This window comes from Triturus cristatus, chromosome 2_2 (assembly GCF_964204655.1).
Source record: "Triturus cristatus chromosome 2_2, aTriCri1.1, whole genome shotgun sequence".
Classification (NCBI taxonomy): domain Eukaryota; kingdom Metazoa; phylum Chordata; class Amphibia; order Caudata; family Salamandridae; genus Triturus; species Triturus cristatus.
Window position 1 is genome coordinate 1,153,630,542 of NC_140582.1, and position 17,031 is coordinate 1,153,647,572.

Genomic DNA, 17,031 nt, shown 5'->3' on the forward strand with positions numbered 1-17,031 from the left:
AACTGTACACCATGGCACAAAATTCCACTCCACACTTGACTTGGCATAGGTAAGAGACATTTACATTTACAATAGCAATAGCTCTCTCTTTTTTTAGCACACAGATCTAGAGCTTAGCTCCTACCTATTTGTTCGTTTTCATCACCAAAAAGGCAAAGTTATCCAGACAGTTCCACGTCACACAATTTAACTCCAAACATTTCCAATCCACACCACATAATTCAACATAAAACCACATAATACAACTCAACAACACAACACACCACACAATTCAACATAGTGCCCTAAAATTCAACAGCACACCACATAAACTCTAATACATACCACTCCACAACACAAAATACCATTCCACATAATTACACTCAATAACACAGTCTCACTACACATAATTCCAGTACTCAAAAATACATAATTACTATTCACATAATAGCAGAGCACACCAAGCCACATAATTCCACTACACAAATCCACTTCTCACCATACACTTCCATGCCACACAGTTACACAACTAACTAATCCAATCCAGCCCACATAACCCCACTACACACCACATACATACACTTCATAACACATAGGCAAATACATTGCCATTTACAATGCCAATAGCTCCAACTCAAACAAATGCGAGACCGATTGCATTTCCAATGCTTGTTTATTTAACTGACTATGCAATTTTACCAGTTCAAGGACTGCTGAGCTAGCTCCTGTGGCTAACCCCCGTAATTTGACAGGAGGTCACGAGCGTCCAATATGGCAGTGAGCAGATAATCACACCAACTGTGTTAAAAGAATCCTATGAGAGCTACATCCTGCGATTAGTGCTACGGCTAGTACGGTTTAGAGGGCATCCGCAGCATCCTCGCGCACGCCTGCATCCTCCACCCCTGAGGTTTACTGAGCTCTGCGCTTTCTAGAAACTATAAGCCAATAAACATTGACTTGCTCTGCAAGGATGTTAGCCACGCCCCCTGAAAGCCATCTGCGGCAGTGTATGAGCTATCTGCCAAAGCACCTCTAAGCAGAGCCTAGATCACCGACATAGAAGACGGACACGAAGCGCGTGATCTGATGCCATGAGTCAACTGGGTCCAGTGGCCATCTACAAATACCATGACCCCAGGAAGGCAGAGATCATTTTTCATTACCTGCGGCTCCTGTGCCGCGTAAATCAAGTGATCAATTCAAAAGAATCAACTGTTTGGTATAATTCTAATATACGTAATTTAATATTATTGTTTTGACATGTTTATAATTTACTATCCTCGCTAACACACATAAATGTTTTGTTGTTGCAACTATACTGCCTCACGAGAACTCCACATAAAAAAGCCAGATGTTGAAAGACAACAGAAACCCCTACATGCCCGAGTGATATGCCTTCGTCCAACTATTGCCTCACTGCCAGATTAGGTTTTCCTCGGTGGTTTCCTAACGCGACACCCGCGCTCTCATACATTCACAAAAGCGATGGCTCCAGCTCGTTTCCCTTATTATGTAATGTTTGCCCTTGAAATCATTTTTTCATTCTCTCAGCTTCGCCTCTGCGTTTAAATGCATCGGCATGGCCTCACTCCCTTCCTGCTGATCTTAAAGTAGAAGGCTCCACCCGGTTTTATTTCCCACACATTCACTACCTCTCTTCATAGGAAAAGTAAAGCCACAACTAGAAATACTTTTAGCCCCGCCCACCACAATCTCTGACTACTTCTTGAACCCGCCCCCTATGATAAATGAATCCTTGGCCCGCCCCTTTCCAGGCACGTTAAGCTCCTCCTACATATCGTTCCGTCCTTTTGCCGTTTCCCAGCTGCAGAACTTCTACATCTACGCCCCCTGTGTAACCAGTAAGGCACGCCCCCCGTCTGAGAGGCCTCCGGGTCCCATTTGTTGTCTTTTTCATCCTCTCCGCCCGTAAGTGGCGACGTCAGTGAGAGCCCGTCGTGGAGTGACGTCAACGTGTGGCCGACGTACAGTGACGTCATCAGGCTTGGCCTGGCGGCGGTGCCGGTTTCATAATCTGGACTTTGAAGCTTCTGATGGAGTCTTAGGTGCCCGGCATATTGGAGCTGCATCTCGTGCTCGCACCTGCCACCTCTGTGCCAACCCTCCCGTTCGAGGCCCCCATGTGACGAGACGGTATCCCCTTTGGCGGCTGTAGCAGAGCGGCGCAGCATGGAGCGCCTCCGGCGGCTCAGCACCACGGAGACCCCTGGGTGGCCCTGCTCGTTCTTGCTCTGCCTCTTGTTAGCGGTAGGGCCTGGTGCCCGAGCCGCAGCAGCAGGGGGAGCCGGATCCAGTGCTGCTGTGCTCGGCGCCTTGTTACCCAAGGAGTGCGACAAGCCCTGCGTGAATGGGGCCTGTAACCCGGCGAGCGGGCAGTGCTTGTGCCAGGCCGGCTGGGTCGGGGATCAGTGCCAGCACTGCGGGGGCCGGTTCAGGTGAGTACCAGGCACTGTCAGAGGTTGTTGGGTTACAATTCATGGGCCTTAAGGGCACCAAGTAACTATGGCAAAGGGATAAGAACGAGACCTTACCGGTGAGTGCCTGCCTTTATCAGAGGAGCGGTACAACGAGGAAGCAGCTTAGTGCAGGGCATCTGTCACGAAGGACAACGGCCCCGTGCTTATGGGGTATGGTGGGACGAGCTCTTGTGCCAAGAGAGCTGTGGCAGAGCGTTAAGGGTAGAGATTAGTATGTAAGAGAAGGGGCAAATAAGTATATGCCACCTTCCAGTGATGGATATGTGTCAAGCGAGGTCATTTTGTTTCGTTATATAATTGATGCACTTTTGTACAGTCCAAACTGAATTATTTCTATCCCAGATCACAGTTTTGCCTGCTGCACGGGTTATGTGATGAATCTCATCAGAAGTACTTACTTTATTTAACCCGGCAGTGTTGTGGAATTAGTTGCTTCATTGGGGTTTGAACTATAAGGAACTACAAGATTACATAGATGTGGGTACATTTATCATCTGAGACGTTTTGCAGTTTGTAAGTTATCTTTCACAATGGCGAGGCATTCCTTCCTGCTTATAACACGGCTCTTTTCTCCCATACTCTGTTTTGGTGTTGCATGAAGTTCCACACAAGGCCACTTCAAAGTGTTGTTATATTGGAAGCATGTAAGAATGGCTAACAGTTATCCAGTAGTGAGCATAATTTGCAACAAAACCGATGTCATTCCATTAGTAGCCCTAGAGATAACTCAAGGAAGGCATTCGGTAATCGGTCTCTACACATGTTAACAGCATGGGATTAGAGAAATCGGCGGATATGATAACCTTTGGTCTGAAGCTCCTCCAGAATCGAATGCCTTGGTGTGAAGTCCTGTCTGTGCACAAGTTCAGCAGACAGCATCTTGTGTCTAGCTGTGAATAGTTGTGTAGAATGGAGTGATGTTAATTAGATACTGGCTTGTTAAGAGGGTTGCTTATGTCAATCTTATCTATTTCTCTTCTGCTCGTTGCCATCTTAAATTAAAGGCGTGTTTAAGCATGATCCCTACCGCAGTTGATGTTGAAGCTTTCTAAATCTTTTTTGCCAGTCCCTAACGGGAGTGAGCCAATCTGATGTTTGACGTGTGTATACATTGAGTAGAACATCATGCTAAATCAGATGGATGTGTGCTTGTCTTTTGTTTAATTTTAATGTGAATATTCATTATTAGTATTCGTGCCGGTGGTGTCAAGTGTCATGTAATGTAAGTAGCTTTTCCAAAGAAGAGGTAGTTCCTGAAGGGAGTCATGCCACTGATCTAATCTGAGACAAAGACGGAAACTGAAAATTTAGAGGATTTTTTTGCTAGCGATTACGTTGGATTCAGAATCCAAACTTGTGTGCACTTTTGTAATGCAATGTAGTAAAACAGTAGTGTGTATTTTTCTGATGTGCGCCATACTTTTTGATTTTACTGAGATAAATGTATTTTGGGCAAATTCTAGGTGCTGACCATGGTGGGCCAGTTTTCCTAAAAAAATCCATTACGAGCCCCACACATCTCACGCTAGATGAAGCTGAAAGTACTACGGGCACGGTTATGTTTTTTTAATCCCAACCTTTTGTGTGCTTGGCCTGGCTACAGGAGTACAAACATTTTTGAAGTCTGCAATAATGCATATATCAATTTTTGCCTAATTGAGGTCATATAGACCAGGCACAATAATGTAGAATGTTGATGTTTTAACCTGTAAGTACGTATTTTATAATTTCATCTGGCCGGGTCTTCATCAGGGCAAAATATGGGTGTACCATCAAACGTACGGTGATTTGTAACCATTCTTAGGCAATGTAAAAATGTACGAGTAACACGTTAAACAAATATTAATCACTCGGAATAATATTGTACTCCCAATGTCAGCTAAGAGCATGGAGCAGTGTGCAGTTGACACTCGATTCATTGACCCATGTTTGTGATTGACATTGGGTAACTAGATTGCCCATAGTGATGAGATATGCATTCCTACCAACTTCAAAATGATGTCACTCCTGTAGCCATGCTTCGATATCTGATTTGCATCTAATTGTGTTTTTTTTTTTTTGTACTGATTTCACATTGCACGAGCACAGTAGCTCTTTTCACCTCCAATGGAGCACCTTGTATTTTGTTTATAAAAGTATTGTTAACTATTATAGGCAATATGTCTCACCTGGCAGGGAGGAAGTGTGAGGACACTGTTAGCCGCCGATCAGATATACAATTGTTTGTTATGCCATTTACTAACTCCGTTTTTGTGGAATACAGAGTTACTACGTGAATTATTCTGTGTCCACCCAGACACACATACATATTCTAGTTTATGAAAATACGTCTTTTCCTAGCACAGCCCTTAATCGCCTTTGTTTTGGTTGTAGTTGCTTTTTAGGTCGAAGCCTGCCAGACAGAACAGCTGTCTGGTTTGCTAAAGACATCTTGGGGGCACTTTACGCTGCTCAACTCTACCCGATGCCACTCCACACCACTGTGCTCTACATCCCTCTAGTCTACTCTGCACCACTCCACTCTTATGAGCTCCACAACACTGTACTCTATGCAACTTTACTCTATATCTTTCCACTTTACACCACTATAATCTACCCTGCTCCACTCCATGCCACTTCACTCTATTCTGAAACAATCTAAACTGTGCTGCTGCACTCTACACCCTATACTCTGCACATTCTGCTGTACACCACTGCACTCTATGCCACTGCAATGTGCACTCTACGCGATTGACCACTACGCTTTACAAACCTTAACTCAAAACCAGTGCGCTTTGCACCAATCTACACTGCACTCTAAACCACTCAATTGCTTAACACCCCTGGACTCTATGCCTCTGCACTCTAAGCCACTCTACTATACAGTGCACTCTGCGGCACTCTACTCTGCAACACTGCACACTTCGCCACTGGACTCTATGCCACGCTACTCTGCACCACTCTGTGCCACTCCAATCTGCGCCACTCTACTCTACACCAATTCAATCTACCCTGTGCCACTCCAATATACCTTGCACCACTCCAGTCTACGCTACTCAACTCTATGCCTGTCTACTGTGCACCACTGTATCCTATAACACTGCATAGGCCTGAGCGAGCAACCAATGCCGTAACTGATAGTATCACATCCGAGCACCATCCTTAAGATGGAAGAACCGTTTGCATTGATCGAAAGAGAGGAATTTGTTGTCTTGAATGACATGACATTCACCATCAGACCACGTGCCAAACGCCCAAGGTTGCAGTGCGGGGGGTAAATGGTATTCTGCACAATAGGGATGTTTGGGGAAGGGAAAGTAGTCAGACCGCGAGAGACCGCCAATTTATCCCAGATCTCCAGAACAGTTTTAATAGAGGTAGCAATGTATGCACTACGGGGCCGAGCTCCACGAGAGCGCCAAGCCAAATCCCACAAGGGCCTACAGGAAACGGCCCGGTCCATATAGAACCAATGTTTCTCACTCTCGCAGACCACCCATTCTGATATATACCGAAGGTGACAAGCCCAATAGTATTCCAAGAGATTGGGGCACGCAAGACCACCTTGGTCCCGAGGCAACATCAGAATCTTGTTAGAAAAACGCGGGTTCGACCGCCCCCATATGAAAGAGGTAAAGTCACGTTGGAGTGAAAGGATGTCAGCCTGAGGTATCGGGTGGGAAGGGATTGAAATAAATATAGAATCTTTGGAAGAAGTGACATTTTATAGCATTAATACGTCCCAGCCATGCAAGAGGGAGACTTTTCCATCTACACAATTCCTCCTGTACAGCCCCCACTATATCTAGGCCGGTTAGCCGATGTCCAGAAGGGAAGCGAGGTGGTCAAATCTAACCCCAGGTATCTGATCAACTTGTACGACCACTGAAGGAGTAAACCTTCCAGGTCCTGAACCTCCGAGGCCGATAGGGTAAGATTGGGGGCATGAGATTTAGTAAGAATAATCCGGAATCCCAAAGCTTTCTCGAAAGGTGGCATAAGCGTGGCTAAAGCTGGAAGAGAGGAAGACTGGGAGGAGAGAGAAAGCAAGAGATAATCAGCGAAGAGGGAAACCTTGTGATCATATTCCCCAAAAGGGATTCCCCGGATCTCGGGATTAAGTCGATGGCAAGGGGTTCCACCACAAGGGCAAATAGTAGAGGGGATAGAGGGCATCCCTGTCTGGTACCGCGGTGAATCGGGATGGAAGCAGTGAGACGTCCATTAAAACGGATGTGGACGAGAGGTCATCAACCTAGAGATCATCACAGGGCCCAAGCCCACCCTCTGCAGTACCTCTCGAAGAAAGCGCCAGTCCACCCGATTGAATGCTTTCTCAGCGTCTAGGGACACCAGACAAGCCGGCATACCTCTGATCTGTGCCTTTTCCACTATATGGACGATTCTGCGAATGTTGTCTGCTCCCTGCTGTTGGTGGTGGATAAACCTGACCTGATCAGGATCAATCCGACCCGGAAGTTGAAGTTCTAGCCAGTTCACCAAGATCTTAGTGTAGATTTTAGCATCCGTATTTGAGAGAGCTAAAAGGCGGTACGGGTGAGGGAAAGAGTGGTCTTTTCCAGGTTTGGGGAAAAGAACAATCTCTGCTTCTGCCATGGTCTGAGTAAGACTTCAAACCTCTGTAAAACTGTAAAAAAAGGTGTAGTAAATGTTCTCGCAGTTGCAGATAGAAGGCCCAATAGAAGGCCACTGGTAGGCCATCGGGTCCCGGAGTTTTCCCCACTGGGAGCTGCTTCAGAGCTTTCGCTATTTCCTCTTGCGAGATGGGTTCCTCCATCAGACCCTTGTGATGGGCAATGATAGTATCCCAAAGGCAAAAGTCCCAAAATTCCACGATTGCCTCGGGGAAGGGGGGGCAGGGGGCAACTGCGTTAAGTGCCCCATAAAAATCAGAGAGAACTGTAAACTTATCGAGCTCTGAGATAGCCCATGTACCATCCGTGCGTTTGAGCTTGGCTATATGTGCCCTCGTGTTCTTAGCCCCAAGCCACAGTGTGAGACATGTCCCCACCCACGTAAAATTTCTGTTTAAGGGCAAGCAGAAGTCTCTCCGCCTTGTTAGTGCGATGTAAACGTAGTTGACCCCTTGGGTGTAGGTGGTCCTGTCGTTCTAATGTTTTAATATCCACGGCCAGTGTATACTCTGAGACTCAATTCCTGGATTCTCGCGATTGATATAGTAGCGATAACCCCACGGATTTTAGCATTAAAGGTATCCCACCTAGTAGCTTCAGAGGTGTCCGTGAGGTCATTCACCGAAAAAAAAAAAAAAAATAAATAAAAAAAAAAAAAAAAAAATGCCTCAATCTCCTTACGGATGGCCGCTATATCAACAGGGTCTCGTAGAACCTGGGGCGGGAGCCTCCACCTGGGGATGGCCTCCGTATGGGGCCTAGGGGATTGTAGAGATATTGATAAGTGCGCATGGTCTGACAGAGAGATAAGATATCTCAGCGGTGGCTAGCCTATGTAGTAATGGTAAAGAAAGAAAGTAGTAGTCGATACGGAAGTATTAAAGATGCACGTGAGGAAAAAAAGGAGTAGTCTTTAGAGTCTGGATGCAAGTACCACCATGCTTTGATTATCCTAGGTCTGTGATAACGATTTTTAGAGTGGCCATCATTGCTCCGGCCTGGTGGAGGGCTGGTGCCGTGCCTCCCCCCCCCCCCCCCCAAGAATGATCGGTGTGATGACGGAGAAGGAGATCATGAAGGTGGCAGCGTAAGTATGTACACTGGTTCTGATTAGGAGCATATATGTTCACAAGGGTCAGGGATCACCCACCCCAGGCTATTTGGATTTTTAAAAACCTCCCATTCTTGTCTTTCGTAGCCCTAGCACTTTGGACTCCCCATCCGGCTTTAAGGAGAATGGCCACACCACCCGTTTTATAGGAGCACAAGCCCAGAATTGCCGACAATACTTAGGGTGGGTCATGAGGCGAGTGTCAGAAGAAAGGAGGTGGGTCTCTTGAGGGAATATGATGTCAGGATCTTGCTGAAGTAGATACCGCCAAACTTGACGTCTTTTATTGGGAGAGTTGAGCCCCTTTACGTTCAGAGAGGAATTTCACAGGATTAGTCAGATCCATACTAAACGGTCAGCTTGCCCATAGCAACGTCTAGGCCAGCGGTGCGGGCTCAGAAGCTTCCCCGTAGTCGCTCCACAGCACGGCGATAGACTCAATTGCGGCCCCAAAACCCCCATGTTTGCTTGATACCCTCCAGGGTACCCTAAAGACTCAAGCGCCGCAAGCCAGTCCCAAACCCACCAACAGCAGCACAGCAGGAGAAGGGAAAAGAAAGAATAGAATAAGAAAAAAAACCAAAAACACCAAAATACATGGCCAACTGGGCCAAACATCATCCGAGTCCATTGGGAACAGTCCATAGGACAGGCCATTCTAGAACTGCTTCATTTTTAGGTCTCGCATGACCCAGCGCATGCGCTGGTCTGGCGAGACTTATTGAGAGGGCTCCCAAAAGTGCTACCAGGCCAGCCTAGAGCTACAGTGCATGTGCGCGGGCGCGCGCGCCGCGTTTTACCGTGATTACTTTCACTTTCGTGATCGCGATCACTTTCACTTTCACGGCCGCAAGGCCGCTTTGCATAGCCAATAGGTCTCGCTTTTGGGACCTTATAAGTATTTAGTTACGCAACTGTTGCATGGCTAAACACTTGTAAGGTCCAAAGGCGAGACCTATTGGCTATGCCAATGCTTGTTTAGGAGGTTAACATTCCCCTGATGAAGGGCTCCCTACAGCCTGAAATGCTTTAGGACTACCAAATTGTAACATAACTTGGAATTTTCAGTTCTATTTTTCTTTTCCAAGTTCACTACTTATCGAATCAATGTGGATTACAAACTTTATTCAGAGTGAATAAATTCAGTATATGAAAACAGACTAACCTGCCTCAGACTGATTTCATGTAAATCAACAAGCATAACGCTGTGCATTGAGGTGACACCCCCCAAGGGGTGGTGCTATTCTCAGAGGACTGAAAGTGCCCACAGTTGGAGGCAAGGTGAATATGGCAGCCGGTGACGCTTAAACTGGACACACTTGAGTAACATTGCTTAGCAGCTTTTACCCAATGGCCTGGGCGTATGGCGATCCGGGAGGATTCCATCAGCAAGTCTGCTATAGCACCCCCCCCCCCCCCATCCCCCATAATCACTGTATGATCGTCCGCTCAAGGGTTGGGAACGTTGGAGAGCCAACATATTGACCACTGCAATTGAGCTGCGTCATAATATAGCCAGCGCCACTGGAATCATGCAGCAGGAAAGGGCCAAATCAGGTGGCAGGTTTGAGTAAATTATGCGGCAAAAAAGCAAACTATGCAGCATAATGTGGCAGATTCTATGATTCTAATACTTCATTATATTGTCATATTTACACTTGTTACCACTGCCTGGGCAGTGGTTGCACCTCATTTGCACAAGTTCAATACCCAAATATACCAATAAGCAACAGAAAGGTGGCTCATCAAGCGCTTGTGTAGGTAAACGGGAAGGGCAGAGCAAAGGTACAGCAATCTGAGCAGTGCCACCATTATAGCTAATACCATCCTGCCCATAGGTGATGGTGGTAGGGAGCACCTGAATGCCGGTGAGCTATGTATGCCAGCATCCGCCACCCCCAGCTTCCCTTGTATAAGGTTGTTGTCAGAGTGTTAGATATTTATCCCCAAGTATCTGAACTTAACAGGGTGCCATTCCAGAGTCAAGTGAGGCAATGTCTCCTGCTACGGTTGTGCGAGTCTTCGCAAGGGAACCAAGCAGGATTTTACGCAGTTAAGTCGTAGACCAGAGACTCTTTGGAAGTCTTCTAGTTCCTCCATCACATGAGGGAAGTCGCTGCCCACATACCAGTCCCAGCGGATGTACTTTGTTACATTTGGACTAGACTTCTTTAAAGTTTGTTCTGATGTCGATTCATAGTGGTGTCTCCCTTGTTTGTCCTCTTGTTACCATGATCGGCATCATTGTAATGCCTGGATACTCCTTGCTTAAGATCAGAATGTTGTTACTGCACTATTATCTCTAAGTGGTTTACTATGTCATCCAAAGCTTTGTCACCCACCATAAATTAGTCTTTTGTTTCTGAAGGATTCTGTTGAGGCTGATAAGACATTTGTATTTGTCTTTCCTTCCTAGGCATAGGAAAGCTCTTTTTATGGATTGCGAAGGCAAGTAACCCAATCTCTCATTAGGGATATCTGTATGTGCTGAACAGAGTTATGAATGATCAAAGCAGATGCAGGACTAGTTCAGAACCTCTTAGTGGACTTGGCATACACTGCTCCAGAATTGATATGGAACCACACTGTTTACTCCTATGTAACTAGTTTGTTCTGACACCTCCAGATGACATTCGCTTAGAAGGGCTGAATCAATAGTCATGTAGTGGGTCAGTACTTTGGTGGTAAGGCTGAACTAAGTTTGTAAAATCTATGTTCTCATTTGTCGAACATTTATTTAAAAGCTCATCCCACACTGACGTTTTGCGGTTTCCATTATTTGCTGTGCAGAAATTTGTTATGAATCCTCAAATTTGAGGGTTAGTCAGTGATATTTTGGGTTCTACTAGGGATGCTGTCCACATTCTTACAAATTATCCTACACATTTGGGAAGTAGCAGTGCCAATTAATGATTATGCCTATTCTGCATTATATTACTGCAAGCCTTCTTTGATTTAAGCATTTATGGTTTAAATCTTTTATTAGTTTTAAAGAAACAACAAAGCGACCCCCAGCTCCCTGTAAACAGTGCAATAAGGACATTAAGTGTCGCAAGTAAGGACATTACAAAAGTAAGATGCTTGGAGCGGGTCAACAAAAGAAACTAAGGGTGGGGATAAAGGACATAAACCAATCCCAGAACCCCCACCCCCCGTCCACAAACAAGTAGAAAGAAAAGAGAAGAAGGAAAAGAAGGGGGGAAAGAAAAAGAATGCCCCCGGGGTCAGCGCTCTCGCCTAAGGGTGCGGGAGGGTCTTGCTTGCGGGACTTGTGTGTCAACAAGACTGAGAAGTCTGAGATAATGAGGGCATGTCAATTCCCTGAATTCAGCCGTGAATAGTGTCAAGAGGCACCACAGCTCAGGAAACTCAGACCCTCTTCCCGCAAGAGTGAGGGAGAGCTTTTCCATGCCCAGTACCCGCCAAATCCTCTGCAGCCATCAGGAATGTGTTGGTGGATGAGGGGAACGCCAGTGCGCGAGAACATTCTGCGTTGCTGCCCCCCGTGTGATCACTATCAACCGGCCCGTCTAAATTTGAGAGGATATGTGATAGGGTGATAGCGATCACACTGGGGGCAGCAACGCAGAATGTTCTCGCGCACTGGCGTTCCCCCTCATCCACCAACACATTCCAGATGGCTGCAGAGGCTTTGGCAGGTACTGGGCATGGAAAAGCTCTCCCTCACTCTTGCGGGCAGAGGGTCTGAGTTTCCTGAGCTGTGGTGCCTCTTGACACTACTCACGGCTGAATTCAGGGAATTGACATGCCCTCATTATCTCAGACTTCTCAGTCTTGTTGACACACAAGTCCCGCAAGCAAGACCCTCCCGCACCCTTAGGGGAGAGCGCTGACCCCGGGGGCATTCTTCTTCTTTCCCCCCTTCTTTTCCTTCTTTTAATCATTTAAATGAGATTTGCTGCATCCGCACTTTAACATTTCTGTGTTGTACTCCTTTTGAATTTTGTTATTACCTTAATCGTTTCCCAAAATTCTAGTCCAAAACTCACTTTTTGAGTCGGTCCATCCTTATTTAACTTAATTTTGAAATGCTGATTTAGTCTCTGGGACACATTGATTCATGAAATTGGGCGAATCGGGGGCGCTGCGAATACCAATCAGTGGGCATGTTTTGAGGTGTACATTTTTAGGGGTGCAGCCTGCCCACATAAATATCAGTGATGCCATTTACCTATCTATATCTTTGTCCATATGTTCTCCACTTCCCTATGAAATTACAGTCTTTCTTCCAGGGAGACCGCTACATCTAGTAGTGTTAGCCCCTTAAACCAGTTCCTGTGTTGCACTACTTTAAAAAAAAGAAATGAACCCTCTTGATCCCTCGAACTCAAAAGTAACCTTTGTCGATTTTGAAGCCTTTACTTAAAATATTTCTTTATTAAACTTTGGGTGACCGCTGTTATGACATCCAATGCTGACCAGGTGACTCCATGAATTCTGTAGTGAATAATTGTGTTACTTCTTGGAGCACACCCTTGTTTACTGCTGTACACCTTGTCTTTTGTGCTGAACGAATAGCCCACTGTTAAGGGTGTCTGCATATAACATAGGAAATGTAGTTCTTTGACATGATCTTCAGTTTGAAGGCCAATTCCGCTGTGGTAGCATAAAATGCTGTTCCATCAGTTGGTCTATTGCAATGCAGGAGTCCAAAACATATTTGTTGTCATATACCAACGGCTGCAGCAGCAGGGGAGCGCTGTGTTAATTGAGCATCTCCACACCGCCACCGTAGTATATTCAAATCCCGGTCTTTCACCTAGATCAGCATCACTTGCAAAGGAATTGGCTGTAGTGTTACTGTAGGGAAGTAAACGTGTATCCAGATCTTTTGTCGCAATACCATGATATCCCAAGGCACTGACTGCCACAGAGGAATGTCCCATAACCTCTAGGAGTTGAGCCATTTGTTTACCTGCTGCATACAATCTTGATTCTGCTTAAGCGGCAAGGCTTTTGTGTAACAATTCATGTTACATGGCCTGATTCCATGTAAATGTGGAAGTGGATTATTAACAACCCACTGGTACAGGGTCACCCTTTAGTCCACGGGTTCTTAACAAGTAAGGAGGAATAGACACTGGAGCGAAGTACAAACCATAGGTCGTTTAATTAGCATTCATGAATGGGGCTCCGTCCGACAAGCACTATAGAGATACTCAAGGAGAGAGCACACCGAACGATGGTTACATGGATTTTTATAGCAAAGATCACAAACGGGGACGCCCAGAAGTAAATAGAACTTTGGGAAGAAGACACAAATGAAACCATCGGTAAGAATCAACAGCCATGGTCCCTTGTGTAACTGTCGCGTCCTGAAGCTGCACAACAAGATATGCTATCTGAACAAACTTTACTTGAGGCTTTACCACTGTCTGAAAAACCCTGTGCATACGCCAGCTGTTCTTTTGCACTGACTCTGCATGTATACACAGACTACAATGCCCCAATCTAGATTCTTTACTCATGTTTATACAGATGCGGTGTCAAGGATAGAGCCAGGCTGAAAGCAGAGCAGGGGTGAGAAATGGATGAGGCATAGCTTAATCAAAAAACAAGAGAATCAGATTTTAAATTTTAACATAAACATAATCCCATTTACTATTCGAGAATGGGCATGATGGGCTAAACAAAGCTTGCTCTATACCATTCTTTAAAAAAAATCGATTTTTTTACACTTCAAAAAAATAAGACAGAAAAGAGAAATTTTCTCTGGAGCACAGTTTAAACAACAACTACAAGACAGGATGACGTTCTTCCTTGGGAGCAAGAATAGAGGTTTACTCTGCTCTTCTGTCCAGTATGTCCCAACTATGCCCTAAGGAATCCATATTTCCTCACACTCAAAGGGAATGGCATTCAGGCAATGGCCTCCATGAGGGCCGAAAGGTTATCTTGGTCATGGTTTGAGGAGCGCAGCCAAATGCTAGAACGTTTCAGCCCCCCTCTTCCAGTCCTTCCTCTTTTATTTTTTATTTCTTAATCCTTTCCTTGGTGTCTAGTGGGCTTTCTGCACCTCACATGGGCAGAAGAAATGTCTTTGGTCTAGGGGTTGTGGGATCGCTCAATGCCAGGACATGTCAGCCTCTCCTCATTCCTTTTTAGGTCTTGCCTACACAGTGCATGTGCTGCGAGATGTATTGTTTACATTTTAGGTGGTTTACAACCTACCTGTAATATACCACTATGTGTTTTCAATGTCGCTATCATTTTTTCAAAATAGCTTTTTATTTGTAAATGACAACGTCCAATCGGACAAAAATGTTTTGATGATAAAATGTACCTTCCTGTCCACATGATAGTTAGCAAAATGTTGAGGTTTCTCTACCCATCTTGACCTAGGTAGCTCTAGGGAGGTAGGCTCTGTGTAAGATTCCTGGTTGAATAAGCCAGAATTTTGCAGAGATGGCTACTTCCCCAGGGGACCTGAGAGCTTTTTGCCAATCCTTGTCATCCAGTTCACTTAAGTCCCTGTGCCAGTGCCCACGAAGTTTCTGCAGGGGGTCAGATGAGTTATGTATTTGCTTTTGATAAGTCAAGTAGAGTGTCTTGCATTCCATAAAGTCTGTAAGAAGCCTGTCCTCTAATAGTGAGGCTTCAGGCAGATTACTCCCTGGTGGAATGGCTCTCATTAAAGCGTGTCTTACTTGTAGGTACCTGAAGGTTTCAGTTGGGGCTAGTGTGAACTTATTCTGTAGATCAGTGAAAGGACCCCTCCCCATTCCCCCCCCCCCCTCCCCTTATCCACAAGTCTCCCACTGTCAAGGTACCTATAAGGTCCCACTTGTTGAATCCCCTGCAAGTGTGAAGCCTGCCTAACTGCTCCCTGTCCCAGAGCAGTGTGCTTTGAGTTAGAATGCCGTACCTTTTATTTACCTTGTGCCATAGGGTAATTGTGTGTGCAGTGGGTCCTTTACGTACATTCCCTCTTGGTTTGGTATATAAGGCTCGAGTGCCCATCAGAAACCTATCCATCCTGTAGGCCGGTTCATCTTGTGGTCGGTGCACCCATTGATTTATTACTACTTGCTGGGCTGCCCAGTAACATCTTGGATATGCGACTATGCTTTGCCCCCATTGTACCACCCCCATATCAACTTCTGCATGGGTATTCACAGGGTTTCCCGCACCTCGCTCTGAATAGCTCAGAAGAATACTTGAGGAATTTCGTACGCGGTGTTTTGTGGGGCATATAAAAAACGAGGCAACCCCATCATTTTGACTAGCGATGTCCCAGTAACGATAATGGCAATTTCCTCCAATTGTGGACATAGCTGTGTTTCAGTGGGGCATGTATGTTTTGGATATACAGAAATGCCTGACTGGGAGAGGCCGGCCTACCTGGCCAACAAATTTACTCCGTATGTCCCCACACGCTCTCTCAGATCTAGTGAACAGGCCTTGCTATGGGTCCCCAGAGCTAGGAAAGCAAGACAGGGGTCCAGAGCTTTATCTTTGGCAGGTCCTATGTTGTGGAACAGCCTCCCCATAGCTACCAGACTGTACAGAGAACATTTTCCTTTCAGGAAACAATTAAAAACCTTCCTTTTTCAGAATTAGGATACCACTTCAATGTTATAATGGTACACGGCTAGTGTCTGTTCTTTTGTTTATTGATGGTGCTAAAGGGCGCGGAGATACTCCTCAGGGAGTCGATTCCAGCGCGGTACAAACATGCAAATAAATAAAATAAATATAGAACAGCTCTGGGTCTGCTGTCACAAATATCCCGAGATGGTGGATGCCCCGACTACTAACGTCGCTTCACATTCTACCGGTAGCACCGGGGTTCAGCCATATAGTACATAATTTGTGGATTTAGACCAATTTGATGGAGTAGCTGGATTGTTTGTCCAAGTTTGCGAGAATGGTTCTAATTCTGGCTATCGAATGGCGTGGGTAGGCAACATACAACAGGATGTAATTGGCATATAATATACCATCCTCCAACCGTCTGTCCAATGGAGACCTTATCAGCAGGTCTCCCCTGACCAAACTGCCAGTGGTTCATGAACCAACGCAAATGGGAGTGGTGACAGGGGACAACCCTGACAAGTCCCACTCCGAAGCCTAAATGCAACTGGGACCCGCTCGTTCACCACTACCTGTGCCTTGGGCCCATGTATAGTAGCCGAATCTATGCCAGGCACTTGGGCCCGAATCCCATTTTCTCCAGGACTGCGACTAAGTATGGCCACTCAACCGTGTCGATCACCATGCGCGTCCAGGGATGTCACCACAGCATCTTCTCGGATGGTATCTTTCCTGCCCATTACCCCATGTATGTGGTACAGATTGAGTGCTGTATTTCTCCCCGGCATAAAACCGGATTGGTCCAGGTGTATCAAGTAAGATGCGTTGGACAAGTCTGGAGGCGAGACGCTTGGCCAGTATTTTAATTTCGGCACGAAGGAGTGAGCTAGGCAGTACGAGGCACAAAGGCCTGCCGGCTCACCGGGGTTGTGGATAACTACTATTTAAGTCAGGCGTTGGTTCTCGGAGAACATTCGAAAGCAGATGTGGCGCCACTTGGGGACCTACTGCCTTTAATTCTATTGGTAGGCCATTTGGTTCCATAGCTTTTCCAGATTGAATGCTACGGATGGCTGAAGCTATTTTCTCAACCTTTATTTCCCTTTCCATACCGGACTAGTCTTTAGGGGTAAGCACTGGGAGTGGGGGGTCCATTAGGCTGTCTCTTGAGGCTTCAGCTGTGGCGGTTGGAACTCCGGTGTATATGGTGGTATAATACTGTGCGAATGCCTCGGCTATATCCTGGGGATCA

General features: G+C 46.0%; 1 protein-coding gene across 3 annotated transcripts in view; it reads left to right on the forward strand.

The window, feature by feature from the left end:
• Positions 1 to 1,857: 1,857 nt before the first annotated feature.
• The window catches only part of ATRN (attractin), a 900,609-nt gene continuing 885,435 nt past the window's right edge, over positions 1,858 to 17,031 (forward strand). For 2 of the 3 annotated variants that reach the window (XM_085642691.1, XM_085642693.1), the window contains exon 1: positions 2,009 to 2,438. In XM_085642691.1, the coding sequence (XP_085498817.1) occupies positions 2,173 to 2,438 (266 nt within the window). In that variant the 5' untranslated portion in view covers positions 2,009 to 2,172. Of the gene's footprint in view, positions 2,439 to 17,031 lie in introns of all 3 variants that reach the window. The other variant, XM_085642692.1, reaches the window with a different exon arrangement.